General features: G+C 35.4%; 1 protein-coding gene across 9 annotated transcripts in view; it reads right to left on the bottom strand.

Annotated features, from left to right (window-relative positions):
- Positions 1–3086: 3086 nt before the first annotated feature.
- LOC134753319 (signal transducer and activator of transcription 5B) overlaps positions 3087–27837 on the bottom strand; it is a 47922-nt gene continuing 23171 nt past the window's right edge. For 6 of the 9 annotated variants that reach the window (XM_063689173.1, XM_063689170.1, XM_063689174.1 and 3 more), the window contains 9 exons: positions 26137–26260; positions 25489–25617; positions 23016–23122; positions 21888–22052; positions 20918–21042; positions 20513–20665; positions 19193–19319; positions 6736–6920; positions 3087–6288 (listed from right to left, as the gene is read on the bottom strand). In XM_063689173.1, coding sequence (XP_063545243.1) covers positions 6737–6920; positions 19193–19319; positions 20513–20665; positions 20918–21042; positions 21888–22052; positions 23016–23122; positions 25489–25617; positions 26137–26260 — 1114 coding nt within the window. In that variant the 3' untranslated portion in view covers positions 3087–6288; position 6736. Of the gene's footprint in view, positions 6289–6735; positions 6921–16991; positions 17149–19192; positions 19320–20512; positions 20666–20917; positions 21043–21887; positions 22053–23015; positions 23123–25488; positions 25618–26136; positions 26261–27837 lie in introns of those variants that run through there. The other 3 variants (XM_063689175.1, XM_063689176.1, XM_063689178.1) reach the window with 3 other exon arrangements.

Genomic DNA, 27837 nt, shown 5'->3' with positions numbered 1-27837 from the left:
ACGTCCCGACATACCTAGTTAGCATTTGTATCAAATTTGTGTGCATTATCACCAATGTTCTTAACTTTCGGGAACAGAAAAGAAAACACAATCTATAGGTATATGACATTCTTAGCTTAATATAATTCACATCAAAATAGCACATCGATTTATTACCTATGCGTAAGTAACAGTATACCTACTAAACTATACAATAAAAGTGAAATATAAATACATATAATTTAATCTTTATATCTAATATTTTTGGGTGTTCAACAATTTACTGATTTTGCAAATAACCCTTTGAGAGCCACGCCGTATCGTGCGCGTCGCGTCATTGTGAACTTTGTCGGTAATATAGTCTGGCAAGCCCAATTTGTCAGTAAATAAACCAATAAAACTATACCTAATCCCTTTCTTTTGAATAATAGTACTAGCTAAAGACAAACTCTATCTATGTTTGAAATGAAACAGTCCCTGGCCAAACCAAAGAGAATTAAGTCGACAATAGATGTCGCGGCAATCGGAAAGTCTAATGCTCAACGATTTTCAGCATATTATAACCAGAGCAAATTTATTTTCAACTCCTTCTGCTTATAATGTTAGTTACAAAGATACATATAACTCCGTAATAGATGGATACAGTCTAAGGAAAAAACGTGCCTCGAAAATCACGAAATTTTGATTCTCGATCAGATGGCGCCACTAGTTTTGGCCTACTCTCGTATAGAGGGCGTTGACTGTTTCGTTTGTTATTTATAATTTTAACGCATACCAGTGAAAGAACATGGGTCAAAATCATATAAAAATAATTAATGCAAATAAAAAAAACATTTATCCATATTTAAATACATTTTAACGTATTTTTATAAATCTTCATTTTTAGTTTTAAAGTATGTCGATAGATGGCAGTGAATTTAAAGTGGTTACAAAATTTACTATGACAGTACCGCTCTATCTTATTATATCCTCATTGGTTAGTTATAAATTGTTGAACAATACACTTTTCATCAGTCGCGACACATGTGACATCTAGTGTCTAGTAGCAGTACTGATAGTTCCGCTACTTGACGCTAGATGTAGACTACGAAAATAAGTCTTTTTGGTAACAAAACCGATGTATGTAGTGAGCACTATGTCTTCTTATCTCTCATTGGCTAAACTATGTATACCGACTCAGAATGCATTGACGTTAGGTTGTGGCCGCGCGCGTCTGTTGACGTCTTTGGCGGTCAAAGTGTTAAATACTGTGAGCTAGTTAACCAATTACTAGCTACTTCAACTTCATGAACATGGTGCTTGTAACTGTGCTGTAATATCGGGAACCGTTTCCCGTAATTTTATTTATCTGTATCTATCTAAATAGTCAACATGCCAATCGCTTACGCTCTGTAGCGATCGCAATTGTCACTGTCGCACTAATATGGAAGAGTGATAGAGACACAAAGCGTTTCGTTGTCGTAGCGATAGCGATTGTCATCCTTGGCCGGCTTAAATGATTTTGCTATTTCTACGCCTAGGCCTATCTCAGTGCTCTATTCATTGTGCGATCTAATCAAATTCTAATCGTTAAGCGAGGTTTAGACTAGCAAACTTTTGAATGCAGTTTACCTTAGTAGTCGGCAATGTAACGTAAATTGCATGCAAGTTCTTGCTAGTCTAAACCTCGCTTTATATAATTGCCAATCGTTAAATTGGCAAGTCACAGCCAACCCCTGTTTATTCCCCATATTTACTTGGTCGAGTTTTGCAATAACTACACGAAACAATTATTTAAAAAAAATCGCAAATTTTAAGTAAATATTTAGTGGAGACCATTTGGTGAATAAAAAAAAAAACATTAAATTTTTAGGTGAGTACGTCTCATTCGGCTAAAAACAGGCCAGTTGCAGAATTGCTATAGATTTAACAGGTTTTTTTCAGGCCATAGAAACAGGCAAATATTTGCCACGGTACGCATAACCATCTTATGTTACATGGACAAATCTAACTTATATTTTATCACACGGTAAATGATTTCGAATATTGCTATGCGTCGGGCAATATTACTATACGTATTATATATTATATTTAATTAAAAATGGGCGGTATAAATGGGAGTATACATATATTACTACATTTACTACGAAGTATAATATTTATGAGTAGGTAAATAGGTGTAAACCTTTCTTGTGTCCTCTATTTTTTATGATAACTATCAGTAAAGTAGATTAACTTTTATATTTCTAATGACGTCGCAATGCACAATTCGAAACAAGAATTAATATATGTATAACATAAATAAATAAAATAAATGTCAATAAAATAAATGTCTAAATAAATGTCTGTATCAGGTATGTGTATGGCCTCCGTAAATACGACCACATTTCTAATTTTCGTAAGCAGCTCGGGTGGTTACCGATCCGCCAGCGCAGGGATGTGCATGTTCTGTCGTTGCTTTTCAACATACTCTTCAACCCCTGTTCCCCATCTTACCTAACCGAGAGATTTAACTATCTGGCTGAAGGAAGTGATCACCGCTTACGTTCTAGTGCTAATCTTACGCTTGCTATCCCTTCGAATAAGTCTCGAACGTACGCAAATTCATTCACAGTGCGCGCGGTGAAGTTGTGGAACGAGTTGCCCCTGTCGCTCAAACGGTCCCGGTCTGTAGCATCACTCAAAGTTAATCTGAAAAAGCTTTGGCTTTCCCACGAACTGTGATTTGGTTGAGTGCTAATATATATATATTATTTTTATATATATATATATATTTATTTAATATTTATTTAGTACTATATATTTATGTATGCTAGTACATATTTATTTTATTGCATAATGCAATTGATGTATTTTAGTTATTCGTAGACGTTAATATTGTAGTTTTCCTTTTTAAATATTATTGTACGTTCTGTAAGTTTGTCTATCTATCTAATTCGAATTTTCCACTCATTTACTCTAAGGTTAGCTGGAAGAAATCCCTTATAGGGATAAGCTCGCCTTTGTACCTAAATTTATATGAATTTCATGTTATCAATTTTTGTTTTGTACAATAAAGTGATTTACTACTACTACTACATATTACATGACGTGTCAAAACCAATAAAAAACAAAACACTAACACAACATTCATAAGCAACATTTATTTTTAATTCATGAAACAAAGTTGAGTAAGGCCACAAGTATCACAAATCGGATATTTGTTAAATTAAACGTTAATTTTGACAATACATAGTGTATTTTCATTTGACAATTTCAGAACCTTTCTTCGTATAATTATAAATATCAATACATCAATACAATACAATACAAATGATGGTAAGGTTCTATCACAAATGCACCAAATAAGAATCGCAAATTTTGACAATATAATTTGACATATTTATAATTGTGGTCCTCTTCCTTCCTATCTTTAACATTAAGGCTCTTTGTACAAAGACAAGTAAACAATACCGATTTCTGATTAAAAATAATGTCCCTAAATCGACTCTATAAAACTTGCTAATACAAATCCAAAAATATACAAGGTTAGTGGAGATATGTTTAAGATGTTCGGCATCGTGTTTTAATTAGGAAAAATTAGAAGAAAAACTTTTTTGACACGAAAAATTTGTGTACTTTAAAAGCTTAACCTGACCCATAAAATATTTTTTTCCTATTCAGAACACGATACGGAATTACCGAAAATGCCACGAATTCTCACTATTTTTGTTACACCTTGTATTAAACCAAAGGTGACTAAAACATTTTTATGTCACAGCAACAAGTCTATATTAAGAATATAATATTAAGGTATTATTTACTTGTCTTTCCTTTTAAATTACTGTGCTTGGTCAAATACTCACTACAAATGACAAGGGACGAATTCTGTGAGTGGGCTAAAACTCATGTTACTTTAATACATAGAATACTTCAATTCTATAATTGGGTTAAAACTGTCCGGACGCTGCTAACGCCGGGTGTTCGGTTTGTGGTGGATGGAGTTAATAAGACCCATTCGCGAATTCGAAATGCACGCGAACAGATAGCGAACGTTTCGCAAATGGCGAATTCGCCTGATGAGGACGTGCAAATGGGATCCCTAGGCAAATGAGCGCCTTCGATAAGGGCGACTTGAAAACATAGTTGTCGTTTTTACACACTTTTAGGCGCGTAATAGTTGAAATTTGGAAAACTTCCTTAATTCTGGTGACAATGCAATAATATGCTACTATGGAGCTGATCTGCTGATGCAGACGGAAGTTAGCAAAGGAGTTTAGGCTCATTAGAAAGGTTACAAGTACTTGATATATTGTGTCTGCCTGTGACCACGAACGTAACGTCACGTTCGAAACGTCAGGCCATAAATAAACGTAAGATTTTTACGCGACTAAGTTGGGACTTAGTTTAAAATTATAAGTACTTGATAGACATGTAAATGAGACAAAGGGTGTGCCACAAAAACTATTATTAGTTTTATTCTGGAAGGTTTTTAGTACGTCAGCTGCAGCTGGCGTATAGTTTATAACCCCATATTAATACCTAGATGCAGATAAAATAATTGCAGTAAGCAACACTCATTTATATCTATATTATAATAAACACGTTCCTATTACATTTTAAATGTAACATTTAAAATTGCGAAAACTTTAATTTAATTTAAAATGCATAATATTTTGTATAATCTTACATTTAAATGTACGTATCTATAGGTAATAATATATTTTCATATCGCAGGCCGAAATCACATAATCCTTGCTGAGGAATTGACAAAATATGACAGTGACAAATGTCTGGTTCAGTATACATAGAACAATAGATATAGAGACAGACTAACAGACATATTAGAATACATTTCTTACTTACACGTGTTTTAAAAAATTATGTAAAAATTAAAACTACAGTCGTATAACTGAAAAAAATACATTATCTTCAAAACATTCTCCTTTAATTACATATTATTTGGCTTTAATATACAAACTCAAAAATTTGTTAAAAAAAACATCAGCAATATGCACATTGAAAAAAAAACACTTATTTTCGGGCCCGCCTGCAGTTTATGGAATACCAAAGACGATTAAATATTGTTATCTAAAGTATTTTAATAAGTCTCTAATTAATTGCAAAAATGTTACTTTTAGAATATCACACTTTGTAACCCCTACAACAGAAAAAAATAGTGATGGGCATTGGGCCTTGACTTGACGCACTAGGATAAAAAAAAAAGAATCTACAAATTTGATCATCATCATCTTCCTCGCGTTATCCAGGCATTTTGCCACGGCTCATGGGAGCCTGAGGTCCGCTTGACAACTAATCCCAAGAAATAAAAAAAATGTGATAGGCCTTGAAGCACTAGGATAATCAAAATTAAAAAAAAATAGAAATTTCGTATGTGTATACTTTTTTTTTATACCACGTCGGTGGCAATCAAGCATACGGCCCGCCTGATGGTAAGCAGTTACCGTAGGCTATGGACGCCTGCAACACCGGAGATATTACACGCGCGTTGCCGACCCTTTAAAAACCTGTACACTCCTTTTTTGAAGAACCCCATACTGTAGCCATATATAATACACTGATTTCAAGAATAGTATGGTTGGACTGTCATTTAATTGTGTTGGGTTTTCCAATGTGTTTTTGTATATATTCTTACTTAATGTGCGAAGGGAGGAAATGTAACTAAGTAATATAAAGTATATATTATTTTCGTTTTTTATAAAAAAAAATGGTAAAAATTGCACTTAAAAACTGGTTTTTTATATAAAATAAAAGTAAAAATCAATTTTACATTTGCATTTTACCGTCTAAATGCTATTAAATGTCATGAAAACTTGGTCAAAAATATGCAGTTTTTAAACAGGGCCAAAAAAAATTCTTTACAATAACGTTTTTATACCTTGATAGGTTTAAGTCATGGTAATATACGTCAAAATAATCATTTTATTTTCAAATCTGCACTTTAGGCCGTTTAAAAAATCTGAAGAAAATATTAAAAATACACCTTATTTTGGGATCCTGCCTGTTGGTCAATATCCCAACTAAATATACGTATAATGTTAGTATTATTTCTACATTTTCATAACACTTTACACTTTTACTATTTAAAAATAAAATGGCCTACAATTGCATATCAAATTATCTTCCGTATTTTATATAAGGTATACATAATTTAATTTAAATATAATAAAAGCTTCAAATAAAACTAATAATTTGTAAATATGTTTGAACTCTATGGCACGGATTCTACATAGACTATGAATGGTTACATTTTAAGCTAAAATTGACTGCAAAATTTCATTTCACCGTGAAACTAAATCTTCAATTTAAATTCTTTTCTCAATCTGGCATCTGAAATAAAGATAATGATTTTTAAGTTAATATGTTAAAAATGCCCATCATTAAAAAATGACTTTAAACACAATTCCTGACAAAAATAAGGAATCTTATATAAGTTGCTTAGGTAACAGAATAAAATAGGATACCTTGTATTTATGTTACATTTTTATTCGAAAAGTCAGTAGCAGTAGAAAAACATACGCGGAAATCCTATTTTTGGAAGTCTGTTGACGAAATATTTTTAAGACATCAATTTCAGACGCATTCTGTAGAAGTGGCAGATTTTAAAGTAGCTAAAGCAAATCTTTCCCAAATAATCGGAACATCCAATAAAATCTAGATTTATTCGTCATCATGTATTGATGAAAGTTATGCGATTGAAAATTGTAACACTCAAATAATTAGTGTATAATTTCCTACCTACAGCATATTTAATAATGAACAATAAGCTCAACTCACCTTACTCCCGCATGTTAGACATGTTGGTCATGTTGGACATGTTGGAATTGGACATGTTGGACATGTTGCCCTGGTAGAAGCTGAAGTCGTCCATGCTGTCCGGCTCGAAGGCTCGGATTTGCTCGAACAGGTCGCTGTCCATAAAGGAACTCTCCGTCAGCGCGGGGGTCGCGGCGCTCAGGTAGCTGTTTTGTTGTTGTGTAGATTGTTGGGGTTGCCGAGTAGTTGTAGTCGAGATTGTCGATTAGATTGTAGGTGAGGTTGTCGAGTAGATTGTAGGTGAGGTTGTCGAGTAAATTGTAGTCGAGATTGTCGAGTAAATTGTAGTCGAGATTGTCGAGTAGATTGTATGTGAGGTTGTCGAGTAGATTGTAGGTGAGGTTGTCAAGTAGATTGTAGGTGAAGTTATAGGCGGAAATGTGATAGTTCTCAATGGAAGTTGTACAATATTTTCAGTTAATGTGTTTTTTGTCAAACATGGAAAAGATGAACGATTAGTTAAGTATTTGTGTAAGTCCGGATAATTTATGTCCGTGTTGAAATATTTTAGAATTGTAAATTGCAATTGTGTTTTACGGAAATTTGATTAGAAATTGACGATTTTCAGGCAAATGTAAAATGTAAATGTATATTTGTAAAGTTAGTTAAGGGTGTAGTTTTTTAAGTTAAAGTTTTATGAAAGTTAGAGAATATTAAAAGTGTAATGTGTATTATATTTCGTATTGTTTTTTTTCGTGCGTAGTCCAAGGCAGCCCCAAGGTCGCAGGATCGGGAAAGAGAAAATGCAACACATTAGACATTCGGTCGTTGTAATAAAAAAAATCGTTTCGCCAAAAAGGCAGCACAGACAATATAAAGGCAGTGTGTGCCCTGCTTTGATATTAATAGTTAAGCAATTATTTTTAAAATTTTAATAAAAAATAAAAAAGTACGACCGTCTGTGTTGCATTTTCGCGTAAAATCGTAAGATAAAATTGTCTTATTATTTTTTAATGAGCATTAATTTATTTAAATAGTGATCAGAATAAGTATTATGTAATATTCATTCATCACAAAAGCTTTTAGGAAGAAAGAAATAATATAAACATAATAAGACAATTTCACCTTAAAAATAAAAACTATTTCCAATAGCACATAGAATGTATTCGAAACACATCAATAGATACATACAACATACATCCAACATATAACCTTTCTCATTCGCTGGTCTTATCCAAATTTACAAGACGGCCAAAATACGAACGAGACATTTTTTCGCGCTGGTCAATATCCTATTGTACTTAAAACTAGGTGGACCACTGTTTTATTTGATATCTGGCCAAATCAGTCGAAATAATACTAGTAATTTAGGCATAAGTTAGGGACAACATACAAAAGTATACCTAATCAAAAAATATACACGGTGGCTAAAAAATAAGTGCATTCCCGTTGCCAGGGAGGTTTTGGAATTATACTGAGCAACTTTTACATTGCCGAAATTCCAATCCCGAAATCGCGAAAAAAATTTTGGCTGTTTCATACATTTTGGCTGGTCCATTTTCTATGGGAGGGTATTTTTTTTCGCGATTTCGTGGTTGGTCCCATAGTAAAAGTTGCTCAGTATACTCCTAAAACCTCCCTGGCAACGGGAATGCACTTATTTTTTAGCCACCCTGTATAAGGTTGAATCTACTATTACAATATTTTTTTTAAACCTGAGACACGTATGGACAGTAGGGTTCCGTTTTTACCATTGGAGGTACGGAACCCTGAAATTGACATACTATACTTTAATATCAAAGAATATTAAAATTAAAAGCAAAAATATGAAAACCCCATCGATGTCTCTATCTCATGCCAAGCTACACAGTTTGTTAAGCAAATTTTGAGCACGTTTTTTGGAATACTGTTTTAAAATTGGTCTATGTCCGATGAACCATGCCCGTCATAAAGTGTAATAATGTAAATGTTCTTAACAAATTCATGAAATAGCCTTTTGATAAAATCTTGTTTTTTAAGGAGTTCTTTATACAATATGCAGTTTATAGTACAGTTCTAGACATAGACCTAATTATAATTAATCTATTAAGCTATGATACATAAATATAGAAGACATCGTACTTTTTAACTCGACCAAAGAATTGCTATTTCTGAATTCTGCGACAAAATATTTTTATCGCCGTAAATCTCATTGAATACTAATTTACTCTTTCCATGTAAACTCAACTCAAACAGCCAGAAGGCGAAAAATCTCCTTATATGATCATGTTTTTCTAAGAGGCGTTGATATTCGTAGACGTGGAAAAAATATATGTAGTTCTTGACTATATTATCTTTGATAACATAGATTCCGATACACGAATTATAAAACTTCGCTCGATACAATTAATTCCCAAAGTAACCTCTAACTCGGACTTTTAATCCAACTTTACTCGGTTATTAATTATGTGATACTATAAACAATAAAAGAAGAAAAAACAATATTAACATAAATAGTAATTTCATAGCTTCCGAATTTCGATATTGTAAGGTAACGTTTTTAAAATAAATAAAAATCGACAAAATTCGATCAAAATTGACACTTGGCGCGCATGATCTTTCCCGTTCTTCCTTGCGAAATGTGACAGTGACAGCGACAAACCTATGGAACAGCCTTAACTGCAACTTATTTTATCGTTAAATCCATACTGATATTATAAATGCGAAAGTCTGTCTGTCTGTCTGTGTGTTACCTCTTCACGCTTAAACCGCTGAACCGATTTAGTTGAAATTTGGCGTAGAGATAGTTTGAGTCCCGAGGAAGGACATAGGTTAGTTTTTATCCCGAAAATCATCCCTTAAGAGGGTGAAAAGCGGGGTGGAATCATGGTGGAATTGAGATAATAAATGAGTTGCCTAATATTTGTGTGCATTATGCCTAAATTGAATGATTGCTATAAGACTTTCTCCAGGCGCTATTCTTACTCTAGCTGGGGTTACTAAGTCCACGCAGACGAAGTCGCGGGCAAAAGTTAGTAATCTATAACTACAGTCGCGAAGGATTTTTTGGCATCCCGTGACAAAAACAGTACTTCCGAAACTAGCAGTGGCCATAGAGTAAAAAATCATAAGACATTGTTTATACGATTTTTTCGATTCAGTAACGTGTATGAAGTTATATATCATAGCTATACTAAATAATAGTCACATCCGTAACACAATAGATTAAATTCGTTAGTAAATACAGTACCCTCCGGGGTAAAACATCCTTACCTATGCATTATAACCAGTATATAAACCAATGTAAATTTTAATATATATGTATCCAATAAGATTTAGCAAACTTTCGATTTCTTTTTGTCATAAATGGCTATCAAAATCTATATAAATAAATGCAATTTGTGATATAAAAACCTAGTCACGTAATACATATTGGCTGTATTGTTATCTCGCATCTCGCTCTTTGTTTGGTCGTTAGAGAAAGAGAGAACATAGTTACTAGTTACCAATACAACAAATATGAGTTAAAGAAAAAGTTTAACAGAGAGCGAAATAAGTGAGATCTCTTACATAATGTTAAATTTTTAAAATATTTTGCTCGTTTCAAATTATTATTAAAATATTTTGGTCGTAAATTTTGAATTTATTAAAAATATACGAATGTACTTAAATCATACAAAATTATTTCAGCACCATCTCTATACAAAAACGAATGACAAGAAATATGTAATAGGAAAGTAGTTATTTTATTATTATTAAATATTCTCATAAAAAATCTTAACTTTAAAAATCTTACTTTTATTTCTTGTTGAGAAAATTGACAGAACTACTAACTATATGAATAAAGTAAAATATAAAAAATGCGATGTATTTATTTCTTACTATTACGTGTATACAAAGTTCTTAATTTCTGGACGAAAGTAGAAATCCATGTAGTTCCTTCTTTTTTCCCGTCATGCTCTATGGCAACCCCACATTGCGGATTGGTAAATAAATTTGGGGTTGCCAAAACGCGATGTGGGGTTACAAGAGAATAGGATGTCTTTTTTCTTATTACTTAAATGAAAAGAGAGTAATAATTACAGTCTGGCAAAAAAGAGTAGAAATTAAAAAGTGGCAACACTGTATAGTGTCGTCCCTTTCAAATCAATCTAAGAAAAACGGGACGACACTACAGTGTTGCGACTTTTTAATTTCTACTCTTTTTTGCCAGACTGTATCATACTGTAACCGTCCTTCGTGTTTACAGTAAACAGATTAAATACATTAAATATGAACAGTATATTTCAGTGTAACACTGTCAATCAGCTTAATACTATATCAAACATCAATAGCGTAAGAACATCAATCCAAATACTTATTTCTAGTAGTCAAAACGACTTAACCCTATTTTCAATTGAACATGGTCATTTACATTTTAAATACTGTTTAAACCGAGGTATTTACCATGTGAATTGGTTATAGGAACTCGTCAAAATTAATATACATGGCCCGTTTTGGTCATTCTTGATGCAGACGCCGTCTATCGCGATTCAACGCAGCGAGCGTAATGGGCACCATTGCGTTTGGAAGGGCGTGCAACGAGTTATATGACTGTTCGTTTTTGTGCGTGAAGGCAATATTCAAGATCGTATACATTAATTCAAATTAACAGTTTTAAATTAAAAAAATGAAAGATGTGTTTAACGCAAAAGATAGTCCCTACAAATATCATGCGTCATGAAACAAAAAAAAATTGGGATACTAAATGCGGTCATGCTTTTTGAATTAATTATTTTACGTAATTTGAGTTTATTTCCAATTTTTCAATACAGTGCTTTTAAGACTGTGTATTATATGAAATGTGAATGAAATAACTTGTTTTAATTAAATATTAAGATTTATTAAATTTATCTAGTTGAAAGGGTGTATACTATAAAATTTTATAACTTTTACCATACTATTATATAACGCGGTATAAGGAAAATTGGTCTGTAGGTATATTTTTAAAGATAATACTTATAATATTTTTTTTTGTATATATATAAACTTGCCGATCGTTTGTAATAGTGTAAATATACCCTAATATCCAACGTTTTGAAGAATATATTTATAATAAATATAAATGCAAAAAGCAACAATTAAAACTATATTTCCTGGGAGTATCCAAATATATAGAAAATTTTATACAATGAGTACTACTATAGACTGAAAAGATAACATACACTAAAGAAAAAGTTGGACTTTGTCACTTTTTCTTTAGTGTAGTCCATTCCAGTTTATAATTAATATATAGTAGTGTAGTGTGACTACTTAGAAAACACAAATCAAAAAATATTTCATAAAATAATTTTATTTGTTCCCTAGTTGAGTACTACAGTAATACCTATTCCAAAAAGTTTTTTAATTTAATGAGGGCTATCGTTTTTTTGCTCACCAGTTGGCGCCTCTGTTCTTCTTCTTCTTTTAAAATTATGGCTTCAGCCCAGTGGGACTATTTCGCCAGTATCAAGGTATTGAGAGGTTTACAAACGACAAAAATTGTACGGTTGTACAAGACAGTGTACGGTGATTTGTTAGCTCTTGTAAATCGATAGCTAGACTTTACAAGAAGCACGTGGACTACCGGCCGTTGACTCCAAGATGGTGGTTAAACGCGCTTCAAAATTAATTCTCCATTCACTGCACACTACCACATTAGTTTACTGTATAATAAGCTATCGATATTACACTTTAAACAATATTAATAAGCAAAAAACAAAGTAATTAATCACGATGCTAACTATCAAGATGGCGCTCGAACCGGAAGTCCGGCGCCTCTGTTGATGGTGGTCCAAAAGACTAAAGAACAGCTGTCAGTCATTGAAGTGACAAGTGACATTTGACATTTCGAACTATGGAAAAGACCACCATCTACACTAGCGCCCCTAGCGGCGAATTCATACGCGTTAGCCCTCATTCTGTCAAATTTGTCATTTTTATAACAGTTTAATATAGGTATTAAATTAGAAAAGTTAGTATAATCAATCGAACTAACAAAAACGTACGCATAAAACTATATAGGGTAGGATGGGGACGTTTGAAACACTGTATCAATCAACATACCTTTATGTTTAACCGCCTGTAACTATTTTATTTTTACAATTAGATAAGAAGGGTATGTCATACATACATACATATAATCACGCCTATTTCCCGGAGGGGTAGGCAGAGACCACGGATTTCCACTTGCTAACTAACTAATTGCTAACTACCTTTTTCAGAGTTCAAATTTACCCCTAATGACCCCAATCCCGTGATAGTCACAATAGCCCGAAAAATTAAATTACCCTGATACAGTGTTTAATACATTTTTATGTATTTCTTGATATGGATTAGATTAATAATAAATTGACTCTGAAATTGACCACAAATTTTCTAGAAAATCTAACATTCTAATATGTACACATCATACACATGTCAAATATTTATTAAATATAACATACATTAATACTAATTCGATAAGTCACATTTATAACTTGGTATACATAGAACAGTAAAACTTTAATTTATAAATAGAAATACTGATATAACTTAAAATAGCTAAAACTTAAATAAATGCTTACATGATGATGGAATTTAAATACCAATTTATATTAATACTGAATTTTAGGTCATAAGAGGGAATATTTTTTCAAAAATGCGCTGAGAAACAATGTTAGGAATCACAAGCCTATTTACTCCCCACTGTTGGGTACAGGCCTCTCACAGGAGGGTTTAGGCTATAGCTTTAGTGCCCAAACTCATATTGGGCTATATTTATTATACAGTAAGTAAACTTACTAAAAGACACAGATTTAAACTTTCACGATTTTTACTCATTATTATTCACAACGACGGGACTTCATCGCTTAAAATAAGTTTTAAATTTACATCCGACGTTTCGAGGACGGCGTTGTCCCCGTGGTCTCGGAGAAGACTGGCTAAAGTTGCCATCAACATCTTCTAGGCGCGCGAGTTTTTCGAACTACCCGCACTTGATCTTGTTTATTAACTTGAACGTTTTGCGCACTAGGGATGTCACCGGGTCGACACACAAGACAACACTCACGATATTCGTTTTTTCAACTTGCGATATTTGCAATTACTAATGACTAGGTTCCATGTGGATGAGATCTTAAAACCTTCGTCTCGGTTGATATTTCTGTCTTTTGAAAACTAAAAGGTTCTAAAAATTATATTAATTTGTAACCCCTCCGTAAAATGTCACCAGATAGGCAGGATTCAACCTTCATTTTAAAGTAAAATTTTCTTTTAGTTACAAATAAAATGGAAGTACACAAAGCGTATGAAAATAGAGTAAAAGTTTTGATTGTGTAACTTCTAATCGCTCTATTTTCTTTGTATTACAATTTCTAGCATCGAAAATTAGCTCTAGAGAAAGATATGTCGAGAAAAGATGGGCACCCTTTGCCCTATGTCTCGTTTCTGTTTTTGGCGGGGGCACGGCCGTGCCCCCAGATATGTTACTGTAACGTTATTACCAATTTTCACATTATTTCCGCATGTCATTTTAAAGTAAGAGCGTAATGTTTTTTTCATCACACTCGCTCAGTAAATGTGGAATTGCACGCAGGCTTAGCGGGAATTATAGAAAAAGCGTTTTCCCTAGTGAGTTATGAAGTTTCTAGTATTATAATTAACAGTTTTTTGTCTTTATACTTCATTTTTGTATCGCAAGTGTGTAGGGGCGTAATAATATTGCAAACTGGAGTCTATAAATCTACTCTCGTTTGCAATATTTAACTTACGCCCCATGTTGTAGAATGTACTATTTGCGTGTAAGGATGGCTGCTGTTCCTTAACCGACCAACGGAGTGGCAGCTGCAGGGACCGGACAACCCTTTCCGCGATAAAACCCTTTCAATGGGCGACACTTAAACACGGCTAACACATTGAAAGACTTTCCCTTTTGAACTGCAAGCCCATTCATACCCCTACCTTTGACTAACCCTTACCGAAAAGCTAACCAAAAATAAGGCTAGCCCTTAATAAGGGTTACCCTTATCTTTAAGCGCTTTTTATAAAGGTTTCCCTTTGCGTGAAAGAGACAGGATTAGTATATATCTACGGTAGTGTATGAAAAGGAAAGAAAATACGTGCCTAGTCAAAGAACGCCGCCGTCGCCGCCGACGATCGCACGGATTCGAAGTAATGTGTGCTTTATGAACAAGGTAGACGACTTAAATTAGCACGCTTATATACTAAAAGTGAAGCCCTTTATAAGGCTAACCCTTATAAGCAATATGCAAGGTGTTAGTGAGCGGATGATAAGGGTTTTGTAAGGGTATTTGGGCTACCGATTACTCAAATGTGGTAGCTTTATATAAGGGTTTTTAAAAGCAAAACAAAGGGTTTCGTCTGGCAAAGGGTATGGTGAGTTAAGCCTTATGCAATACCCTTATAAAACCCCGATAAGGGATAGCGGGCCGGTCCCTGGGCAGCTGGCGTCCACGAGATTACATTATTAGAGTTATCGCCCGGGATGCGATGACCGAAATTTGCACCTGGCCCGCGGTCTATAACTTAAGATTGTATTGCGACGGCTAAAATTTTGTGTTAAAGTATTCTTTTAATAAGTTTACGTACTGTATACAAGTATACGTATATTCAGTGTTGGCCGAACGTTAATTGCAATTAATCTTTAACCAGTACAAATTAAACCGTAACGGTTACAGTTTACGGTTCAATTTGTACTGGTTAATGGTTAATTGCATTAACGTTTCGGCCAACACTGCGTATATTTATAAACCCCCATCCATAAAGCCTCTTAGATACTTAATGTGTTATCCCTTTCTTACAAATGCCTACATAAGTCAAAATGCCAGATTAAGTCAATCGATTTATAGCTAATAGGGGATATTACTGCAACGTTCTGCCACCAGATTGCAGCACTAGCCTTTTTAGTAAACCATGGAGTAACTTATACATACTGTGTAAGTTACTCTATGGTTTACTAAACGAATATACCTTTAACAGGTTTTTGACAAGTTTTCAGAGATAATAAAATATGACATTAATGCATCAAGGCGGTTTGTTTACAGAGGACCTACCGGGAAACGCGAATCCGAAATTTCGCTATCTGCCTCTTTATCGCTCGAATATGCATTAGTGAGAGATGTTAGATAACGAAATTTCGATTTTCTTGTTTCGCGATAGACCCTCAGATTGTGGTAGTGGCGCCACCTACGCAGAGTTTCGCGTAATATTCCCTATTGAAGCTGTCAGCGCGTTTGAATGACGCCATAAGACATTTAAGCACTTTGCTCCATACTTTGCTTAGACGCCTGAGTCCATAATACAACAATACCTGGACATATTCCGCTTTATTATGATTTATTTTTGTGAACCCTATAATTTCACCACATTACATTATTTCCGACGTAATTTATAGTAAATAAATATAACTTATTGCACTTATTGTTCTCCTTTTAGAGTTGTAGAATAGTTGGTCCACAGCTAGAAGAATAGTTATTATTAAAATATAATTATTATGAGTACTGGCATTTGATACGTTTATAAAAATGAAGTCACTGAGATGGTGAAATATTCCGATTTTGAAGAAAATTCGCGATTTTTAACGACACAATGGTGGCCAACAACCATACGGCCGGCATTATTACATGTAGTCAACATAGCATTAGTTCCAAACACGAAATATTCATCAACTCACAGACGAAGTTTTTTTATTACACATAATATCAAAATACCAAAGTTCTCGATATTTAAAAAAATACTGACATACTAAAAACTTAAAATAATTGTTTGCAAAGCATATTAAAAAGCTAAAAGTCAAGGAAATAATGCTTAATTCTTAGACTGTATGATCAAATATTATAAAATAATCACTCAAAGCAATTTTCATTTAAAAATCGCTCATCATACAGATGTAGTGAACAATCCTTTGCCATCGTATTTTGCCGGAAACGTTCATATTTTTCATGCTATTTCAGTCAACCTCAGTATTTTTTGTAAAAATACGATGATAAAGGTGAGAATACGATGGTAAAGGATTATTCACTACAATCTGTACTTTCAAAACGATAAACGCGTCTCATATTTTCCGTCTAAACTAACTTATCTATAAAAGTATGTAAAATAGAAATTTGAACACCTATGCGTTAATTATAGTTGTTTTTCTTTTGTTCCTGATACTTTTTATAACCATTTTATTTTTTAATTTCAGTACCTAATTTTCGAATGGTTTTAGAGATTGTGCGATAAGTAAACCTAATTATTAAAATTAATAAAAAAAACAACTTAACAATAACCTAAAAGATAAAGTCTTACTTAATAATTTGGCAGGAAGCACATTTTTGTAAAAAAGGCACCAAAATGCGAGCGTAAAATTTTAGATTGGATGTGACTATTAAAATAAAATATATAACTAAAATAATAACTAAGGATACGTCCTTTGATTAAAACTCAAGCATGTACCTATAAGGAAAATAATTAAAAATTAAAAGCAAATCATAAGAAGATGTAACAATAAAATAAAAATTGTATAGTCGACGTCAAAGATATGTTAACATCTGCAACTTCCTCTTTTAAAGTCATTAGCAATAATTTTTAAATTTAAGGAAAAATGGAAAAAAAATACACCAGCAAGACTCGAACCTGCGACCATTGGAACACCGGTCCAAGGTCCAATCGCTTCTGCCAACTGAGCCACGGAGGCCTAACAGATGTGTGCGATTTTTTCCATCCCTTCCCTTATAGCAACATCTACCTGTAAGATATGATCTTAACAGGCACCGGAGTCCTGCCGGAGGTGTAAATTTTTCCATTTTTCCTTTAATTAAAAAATTTGGAGTAAAGCACGCAGACGTTTCAAAAAATCATTAGCAATAAGGCGAAACATGTATACATAATCTTTGACATCGACAAACAGGACAGGGCAGGGCTCGGAACCGTTATTGAAATACCTGCTAATATCGTTCCTAAACCGTTATAATTAATATTTCGTTCATTCACAAACCCGGGTAATTGATGAAATGCTAACTAAAAAATTTGGTTCTCACTCCTTACCGTTAAGAGGGAACGAAATGTTATGGTTCGCGGAAAACGATATAATAACCGGTTAAACTCACTCGGTTAAGGCGTTTGAAAGAAATTGATACACTTACTCGTCTATATTGCTTCAATATTTTAAATTTAATCGGTTAATTTCGTTTCACAAACACAAATTTGGCATAATAAACTGGTATCTAAATAGCAGTTCTTTAACTGTGGTAACCGCGAACAAAAATGAATCCCGGGTGAATGAACGGGAACAATAAAACGGTTTCCGAGCTTTTAGACGAAGAAATCATCAACAGCAACCATCATACGGCCGGGCGTAAGACCAATTTCACAATGTCCGATCCGATGTCGGATACAACTACAAAGTAAAATATAAAAAATTGTAATCTGTACGCGCAATTGAAGTAAAACTTCTTTGACGATGACATTTATCACTATGTTGGCACTTTGAGGTGTGTCCTATTGTGCGTGTGTCACTACTGAGCGTTACTTCCGTCAGAAAAAATATCTGAGTTACCCTTTAGTTGCGCCTAAAGAAGTTTTACTTCAAAAAGTTTTTTTTTATATTTATATTATTTGTTTCATTAATAATTATTGCTCAAAATAAAGCGGGAATATCGAAAAAAAAACAAATTAAACAACAAATAAACAAATTAGACAAGCATACCTATACATCTACTAATGATAACTGTCAATGATTACTGGATACAGGCAATATCAGTTGTCACAACTGTCTGCCTGCTTATTGAATAATAATAATCACTGCATAGTATAAAACAAAGTCGCTTTCCGCTGTCTGTATGTCTGTCCCTAAATATGCTTAGATCTCTAAAACTACGCAACGGATTTTGATGCGGTTTTTTTAATAGATTGAGTGATTCAAGAGGTAGGTTTATTGCGGATTGCGTTGTCTTAATTAGCATTTATTATCTACTGAATATTCTTTGTGTTTTTAATTTATAAAATTTGTCAAATGTGAATACTTGTAATTTTAATTGTACTAATTGTAATTTTAATTATTATTGAATTTTATTTATTGAATTTTTAATTTAATTATTTAATTTGAATCGTATTGTGTTGAGTTTTAATTATTTGTTGCATTTTCTAGTCAAAAATGATGATAATTTGTGGTGATATGTTAGATTTATAAGGCTTATCCGGTGTGTCCTAGCCCTAAGTTAGCTCCTAGTCATTAGTTAATTTGCATGTTAATTTGTTTTGTAATAGCACTAACATTATTTTTATTAGCTATGTAAGTTACTAACACATATGGGTGTATTAGGCCTGAAATAAATGACAATTTTATTTAATTTAATTTATATGTATAATTTATAAAGGTTTTGTGTAAATTAGTTGAACTATCCGTGCGAAGCGCGTAGGGGCATGACTACTCCTCGAGTCATCCGACATCCGATATCGGATCGGACAATGTGAATACGATCTTAGGGTTAACACTGACCTGCTCTGAACGCTCGGGGTGTTCCGCTGGCTGTCCGGCGAGTGCGCGTACGGCGACGGCGACATGTATGGAGGCAGGGTGGTCACTAGCACTGGTTTCACGTAGCCGTTCTTTAACATTTCGTTTTCTGGTGAAATAATAATAAATATTTATCAAAATCACGTGACAATCTTAATCAAATTAGTCCTACAGTAAACTAATTTACTAAAAATATTACATAATGTAGCTATGCATCGTGGCAGCGAAAAGGCGCCGGCTCATCATGGTGATGACGCAACCCACATCGCTGGTATTCTGCTAGCGCCTTAACCCAGCGCCCGTTGTACCCGCTTGGGTACACCCTGAGTTACGGCTTTTAATTTAAATTACTACTGTAACTATACCTAACACGATCAGAAAAACGCGCACCGAGGGTTCAGTACTTTTTAGTATTTGTTGTTATAGCGGCAACAGAAATACATCATCTGTGAAAATTTCAAGCGTCTAGCTATCACGGTTCATGAGATACAGCCTGGTGACAGACAGACAGACGGACAGCGGAGTCTTAGTAATAGGGTCCCGTTTTTACCCTTTGGGTACGGAACCCTAAAAATTAGGGGTTCCCAAAAGTCGACGTGGGCGCTAATGCTAATGTGGGGTAACCTATCATATCAATATAAGTCAACAGCAATAAGGTCAATATAAGTCTAGTGAAACTAACCGTGAATCATTCAAAACTGTTATAAGCTATCATACTTACTGATTTCTGCAGTAATATCCTGCATTTGAACATTTAGCCACGTTAAGGTATAAGTACTGAAGCTACGTCAGATCAGAAGATCAGCTACTGTCTGACTTACTGTGTTTCGTGTAATATTTGGAGAACACATCATCTTTAGCCACATTAGGGTATAAGTACTGCAGCTGCGTTAGATCAGAGAGCCGACCACAGGTCGTCAGATCAGAGGTATCTAACTTACCGTGTTTCGTGCAATATTTGGAAATAGAGTTGTGCCGTTCCCGGTAACATTACACATTTTGTATGGGGAATGTTACCGAGCGAGAAATTTCCCCATACAAAATGGGGAATGTTACCGGGAATGGCACAACTCTATTTGGAAAACACATCATCTTTGGCCACATTAGAGTATAAGTACTGCAGCTGCCTCAGATCAGTGATCCGGCCAGAGGTTGTCAGATCAGATCAGTTATCTAACTTACCGTGTTTCGTGTAATATTTGGAAAATACATCATCTTTAGCCACATTAGGGTATAAGTACTGCAGCTGCAGCAGATCAGAGAGCCGATCAGAGGTCGTCAGATCAGAGGTATCTAACTTACCGTGTTTCGTGTAATATTTGGAGAACACATCATCTTTAGCCACATTAGGGTATAAGTACTGCAGCTGTGTCAGATCAGACAACCGGTCAGCTAAAGGTCGTTGGGTCAGATCGCGTGACGTAAACGGCTGGAGGCTGAAAACTTCGCGACCATCTGTGAAAGTAAGGTTGATATAATCTACCATGAATACCAAAATTTACAAATATTGTAGCCGAATAATGCATTAACCCCGCTACGCCCGACCTGGTGAGATCGATAGAAATTGTATTGAATTTCTAACTCCGGGCCAAGCAACAATGCAGTTTGGAATAGCTGAAGCGAAATAAGGATGGAGCGCACTTAGAGAGCATTATATTCTTCCTCCTATATGAATAATGAAGCCTTTTTGAATATCTAAATACTAACCTCCAGCCCAAGCGATAGTGATGCCTCCCAGCTCAGAGTCGCTGAAGCGAAGTAAGAATGTGCCCGGAGCGCATTTAGAGAGCATGTCTTCTGCTTGTTTCTTCTGTATGAAACCCATTATCAATCTGATGAACAAATAGAAACCGTGAGCGATGGATGATCTGCTATTTTCTCAATTGAAATCTTAATAAAAATAAATAATAAAATCATTTATTTCAAGCTTTCGCTCATATCTCACTTACATATTGAGCGTGATATGAAGCGTGATACAGTCCGTTTACACCGATAAGCATGTCACACTGCCTATAGGTAAACTGGCTGTTTTGATATTCCAGTTACTAAAATGACTAATGTTTGATTGGTCAATGTACTACCCAATAATCCTGCTCTTGTAACCATTTTTAACCACAATAACAAATCGGTTTCATAAATTTCATATATAGTGAAAATTTCAGTCTCTAGGATATAAAACATGGTTGTTTTGCTTCAATGCTAGAAATGGTTAATTTTTTTATCAAAGCATGCCCAACTAAATGGTTTATTTTTTCTTTTTTACATACGGAGCGCATTATAAGAGGATACTGTAGTCGTAATTTGAAAAATAACTCACCGGTTGACCCACAGGGTCCGCAGATAGTCCCTGGTGACCTTGACCACCATGTAGAACCACTCCCAGAAGGTGAAGCTGCGCTCAGGGAGCTCCCTATAGGACTGACTCCACGACACTCACCTGTCGACCCACAGGGTCCGCAGATAGTCCCTGGTGACCTTGACCACCATATAGAACCACTCCCAGAAGGTGAAGCTGCGCTCAGGGAGCTCCCTATAGGACTGACTCCACGACACTCACCGGTCGACCTACAGTGTCCGCAGATAGTCCCTGGTGACCTTGACCACCATGTAGAACCACTCCCAGAAGGTGAAGCTGCGCTCAGAGAGCTCCCTACAGGACTGACTCCACGACACTCACCGGTCGACCCACAGGGTCCGCAGATAGTCCCTGGTGACCTTGACCACCATGTAGAACCACTCCCAGAAGGTGAAGCTGCGCTCAGGGAGGGCGTCCTTGCAGAACTGGCTCCAGGAGACGGTTAGGCTGTTCAGTTCTATTTGGTTGTGGGGCACGTTCGATCTGCTGGGGAATTAACATGTTCATGTATAAACATTTTTACTTCGTGAGGGATAAACCTTTTTTAGTGGACAGTTGACGACCATTCTGGCCTAGTGGGTAGTGACCCTGCCTGTGAAGCCGATGATCCTGGGTTCGAATCCCGGTAAGGGCATATATTTGTGTGATGAGCACAGATATTTGTTTCCGAGTCATGGGTGTTTTCTATGTATTTAAGTATTTATATATTATATATATCATTGTCTGAGTACCCATAACACAAGCCTCCTTGGGCTTACCGTGGGACTTGAGTCAATTTGTGTAAGAATGTCCTGTAATATTTATTATTTATTTATTTTATTATTTGCAAAAACAACGAAACACTTCAAAGCCAAAGACAAAGACGCCTAGTCTTACTAAGATGGCATGTAGTCGAGAAATTGGGACGGGTACCGCCGTGGCGAGGTGGCCTAGAGGTTCATGGCGTGAGCCGCGATAGCTAAAGACGCCGGTTCGAATCCGGCCTTCACCACTGGAGGGCTTCGTCACTTTTTCTTTAATATATGACATCTATTACAGTTTTTAATGAAACACTTATTTAAATAAATAAATAAATAAAAAAGCCTTTTATTTCCAATTTACAATTATTTTACATTAAAAGTTTTAGCGTATTGGTTAGTAAGTTTCTTATAGTTAGTAGTTAGTGTTAGGTTTATGTATTCTATTTACTATCTATTTATTTAATTTGGACCCCTCTTTGGGTGCAGGCCTCCTCCAATTCTCTCCATTTCTGCCTGTCTTCCGCTTTGTTTAGCCAGTCTTTCCCTGCAGTTTCTTTTATATCGTCCAGCCATCGTTTATATGGCTTTCCTACTTTCCTTATTTAAAAGTTGATAATTCTGATGAGGCCGTGGACTCGATAATTATAGAAATAAACTGACATAGGGACGATCAGTCGACGAGAGAGGTTAGAGAGGTATATAGCGTTACCTGAATATCTTCTCAGCCAGGAACCGTAAGTTATCTTCGGAAAGATCACCTCCCGTCGCGGAGTAGAACTTGACTCGAAGGGTTTCAGCTAGTTGACCCCACGTCACCTAGGGCAAATGAAACAAATAAGTATCTGGAGACAATCTCGAGAATTAGTTTTCGACTAACAGCGAGTAAGGAATAATGTCTCAAGGGTCTGCCTCAAAACCAGCGTTGTAGTAAATACACTGCAACATTATGCTGAGGCAAGCTCCTATTTAACACGCATGAATATTTCTCTCTTATATGTGCAAGTCAATTTCTTGGTTTTTAAATCTAAATTTAAGGTTTATCTGTATAAAATGTATTACGCTATCTGTTAACTCTGCCATTTCATGTTATGTTGAATAAAATTGTTTTATGTCTATCTCACACAAATCAAATATACCTATGCTGAGCGAAGTTGGTACCAGGGCCGGATCTAGGGTAGAGCGAGTGGAGCGGCCGCTCTAGGCGCCGGATGGCAAGGAAGGAGCCAAAATGGCAAATGAGAAAAAAAATGTTTTAAAAGACGCGAGTGTGACGCGGGCCCAAAATACGGTTCGATTTGCTTTTGGGTAAAAAGCTTCAAAGAAGGGCGCCAAAACCCGATTTCGCTCTACCCTGATCAAGGACTCGGGCCGGCACTGGTTGGTACTATGGGTTCGTAGCAACGATATAAATTCTTATACATACAGAAAGAAGGTGAAATTGTTGTACTGCTGTATTAAGTTGATAAATTAATTATTTTATCAAATGTTTGCGTTTGTGTATTGAAGCTAACACACACTAAATAAGAATATTTTGAAGATAATACGTTTTGTTTTACTTAAATGATTGTAGTTTTAATGTTTAACCTTTTGAACGCCAAGCATTGACGTAACTCGACGTGACACCGCAATGAAGCAAAATAAAACCTTAGAGAACAATAGTGATTACAAAACAGGATATCGATATTTTCACTGATTTCGTTTTTGACATACTTAGATTAGAAGAACCACTACACAGGTGTTTTACAATATAATATTATATGATTCTGGCTTTTAGCTCTACTAAAAACCTTTAAATAACGTATTTAAATATCAAAATGTACTTGTAACTTCCACTCAAATCTCCCAATAATGCCACATCACTACTTGGTGGTGACGTCAGGCATCGGACGTGAAGTGCCGTCATGGGCGCACGGAACACTGATAAGCGCGCGTTACTCAGAGATGTGCAAACCCGTTGTCGATTATTATTACCTACTAATTAGCAAACTGCAGTATCGTTACAATAAAATAAATGCATAAGGGGTTACATTATCACAAAAGGTCAGTACCGTCTTTCAAACCAAGTTGTTTAAATTAAGCACGAAAACAAGTACCGTAACAGCACAAATAGCAGTTATTTTAGCAAAAACAACTCCTATTACAAAATGTATGGGATTAAGCCATATCTATTATTGATGGCGCTAGCGTGTTTGTCGGAACTGCGCGAAACGATTTCTATTAGGAGATTGTTACTTTCATATAATAATATTATTCCTCCATGACTCGGTCACATCACTAGGCGACGTCAAGTGCCGTTTTTGGCGTGGCTAGCTATGCTATTTACTGGGTAAGTCGTATTATAACATAATGTTGTTTTTTTTTTAACCTTCTATTCATAGTTGAATTGTAATAAAGTTATACAATAAAGTAGAAGGGCAAAATAAAATAATGCAAATACAAACAAAGAAATATAGTTATTTATTAAAGAGTCTTTGATAAATTAAGTTTGGACGGCAAATGACGTCGGCGGCGTGAGTGGCACAAAATGTCGACGACGTGATTTACCGTCTTTGGCGGTCAAAAGGTTAATAACATTTTGCACTATATTCGAAGGTAGTGTATCTGGATCAAATATAAATAGATATAACTCTGTAATAGATGGATAGAGTCTAAGGAAAAAACTTGCCTCGAAAATAAAGAAAATTTGATTTGAAAATTCTCGATCAGATGGCGCCACTACCTTTGGTCTACTCTCGTATAGGCGTTGACGCTTTCGTTTGTTATTTAACAATTTTAACGCATATGTGTTATTTTCTATAAAAAGGGACCTTACTGTCGATGGCGCTTACGCCATTATAAACGATGCTCCGATATAAATACAATGCCGAGCGATGCTGTGCGGCGTAAGCGCCATCGACAATAAGGTCCCTTTTTATAGAAAATGCCCCATATCAGTGAAAGAACATGGGTCAAAATCAGATAAAAATAATTAATGCAGTAAAAAAATCATTTATCCATATATAAATACATTTTTTGATATTTTTATTTTTAGTTTTAATCGTGTGTCGATAGATGGCAGTGTATTTACTGTGGCTAAAAAATTATATATCCTCTTTGATCTGGACGGAGGACAGAGGGTAAATACATTACAAGATCTGAGTACCGGGATGTGTCCAGGTACTCAGATCACAAGTGAAACCAACCTTATCAGGCACAGCGAAGGGCACTCGGCCGGCGGGGCTAAAGGCGTTGTCCCACGTGACCGTGGCCCAGCCGTGCGGCTCCTGGTTCCCGTGCACGATCACCACCACCGGCAGGGACAGCGTCCACACCTGTGCAATGTTTCCAAAATACATTTTGACTAATTTGCACTAACAACAGTATCTGGTAGAGAGTTCCACACATTTATCACACGATTCGGCAAGAAGTGTTTCCTAGGGTTGCTAGCACACTTGTATAGGTCTGTAATATTTGGAACATTGTAATGTCCAGATGGAGTAAAACGGTTACGGATTGGTACCCCAGAGATGGGAAGAGAAGTGCAGGTCACCAACAGACAAGATGGGAAGACGACCTAAAACTCACAGTTGGACATCACTGGAGAAAAGTTGCACGTGACAGGTTCAAATGGAAAATGTTAGAGGAGGCCTATGCCAAGAGGCAAACTGAGCTTCGGGACATAATATAACAAACAAGAACATGTCTAGTACTCATACAAAGCAGAGAAGCTCAGAATAAAAGGCTTATTATTATATATAGTGTCCAGACAAGATTTTGTATTTTGTTTGTGTGTATTGTGACAAACAAATAAACAGATTATCAATCTATCTATCAAATTGTTTTGGTCGTACCTGGAATACGAGCTCGCCACCGCCCACGTTGAACTCGGACTGGAACAAGAGAGTCAGCTTTTCGTCCATCACGCTCTCTGTGCCTTTCTTTTCTGCTCGCTTGATTTTACGCAGCTGCATATTCCTGTTGGCAATAATTAAAGTATTGAGTTTAAATACCTATTATTGAAATAGTTAAATAAAACTATGAAAACGGATTATATCGCGTATATTGATTTTATACTACATCTCGACGATATAATCCTTTTTCATAGTTTTATTTCATGAGTAACTATCGCGGTAACCGAAGACAAACATTTCATTTCATATTGAAATAGTTGTTAAAATTACACAAAATTGTTATACCGCCTTTTTAAGGCGTGTAAATAAAAAAACCCGGCCACGTGCGAGTCGGACTCGTGCGCGAACGGTTCCGTACCATTACGCTAAAAACGGCAAAAAAAAAACACGTTTATTGTATTTATTTTATTCTGTTTTTAGTATTTGTTGTTATAGCAGCAACAGAAATACATCATCTGTGAAAATTTCAACTGTCTATCACGATTCATGAAATACAGCCTGCTGACAGACGGACGGATAGCGGAGTCTTAGTAATGGGGTCCCGTTTTTACCCCTTTGGGTACGGAACCCTAAAAAGCTGGGCTTGCTGCTCCGAGATTATCACCACCTGGGCAACAAAAACATTAAAAACTGACCTGAAGCTGACGCTGAGCTAACAGCTGGTAGGTTGATATTCCATACACTCGCTGTTGTTCAGAATTTCACCGGGTTGTATGTTTGCCACTGTCTGTCTGTCATGCTTGTCTGTCTGTCAGTGTTGGGCGCAATTAATTACTTGTGTAAGTAAGTAAGTAAGTAAGTAAATATTCTTTATTGCACCAAAATTATACATTTTACATACATGTAAAACTACAAAGAAATATTTAAAGAAAAAATAGAACCAGGTAACAACAGGCGGTCTTATCGCTAAAAAGCGATCTCTTCCAGACAACCTTTGGGTAGCAGGAAATGTAGAACTCATACAAAAGTCAACAGGTAGTGCAAAGAGCTAAATATGGAGACTATTAAACACAAACACACATACTACAATTACTACTTATACATATAAGTATTAAAACGAAACCTAACACACAAATAAATATACAATACAATATATATATATATATATATAATATATATTTATACAAGCATATATACAATATATAAAATGGCAACTTAAGGCAGAGATAGAAAGTATAGTTTTAGCTGATTTTTGAATATGGGGAGAGATTTAGCTAATCTTAATTCTACTGGTAAAGCATTCCACAGCCGAACAGCCCTGAAGGTAAAAGAGCTATTATAAAATTTAGAAGTAGATGAGGGAGAAGCAAGAATATGAGTCTGAGAACATCTGATAGAAGAGAGATACTTGAAACGCTCTTTGAGATAAGGTGGTGTAGCGGGGTTAAAGAGAATGCCATAGAGAAGGGCGAGAACATGAGAGTCACGGCGAAGACGAATAGGAAGCCACTTGAGCTGAGAACGGAACTGTGACACATGGTCAAATTTGCGCAGACCAAATATAAACCTTATACCGAGATTCTGGAGGCGCTCGAGCTTATTCAGCTGGTCCTCCGTAAGGTCCAGATAGCAAATGTCGGCATAATCTAATATGGGCAATAAGAGGGATTGAGCTAGCGCAATCTTAGTGGCGTAAGGCAA

This window comes from Cydia strobilella, chromosome 26 (assembly GCF_947568885.1).
Source record: "Cydia strobilella chromosome 26, ilCydStro3.1, whole genome shotgun sequence".
NCBI classification, from domain to species: Eukaryota; Metazoa; Arthropoda; class Insecta; order Lepidoptera; family Tortricidae; genus Cydia; species Cydia strobilella.
This window is presented reverse-complemented; position numbering and strand designations above follow the sequence as displayed.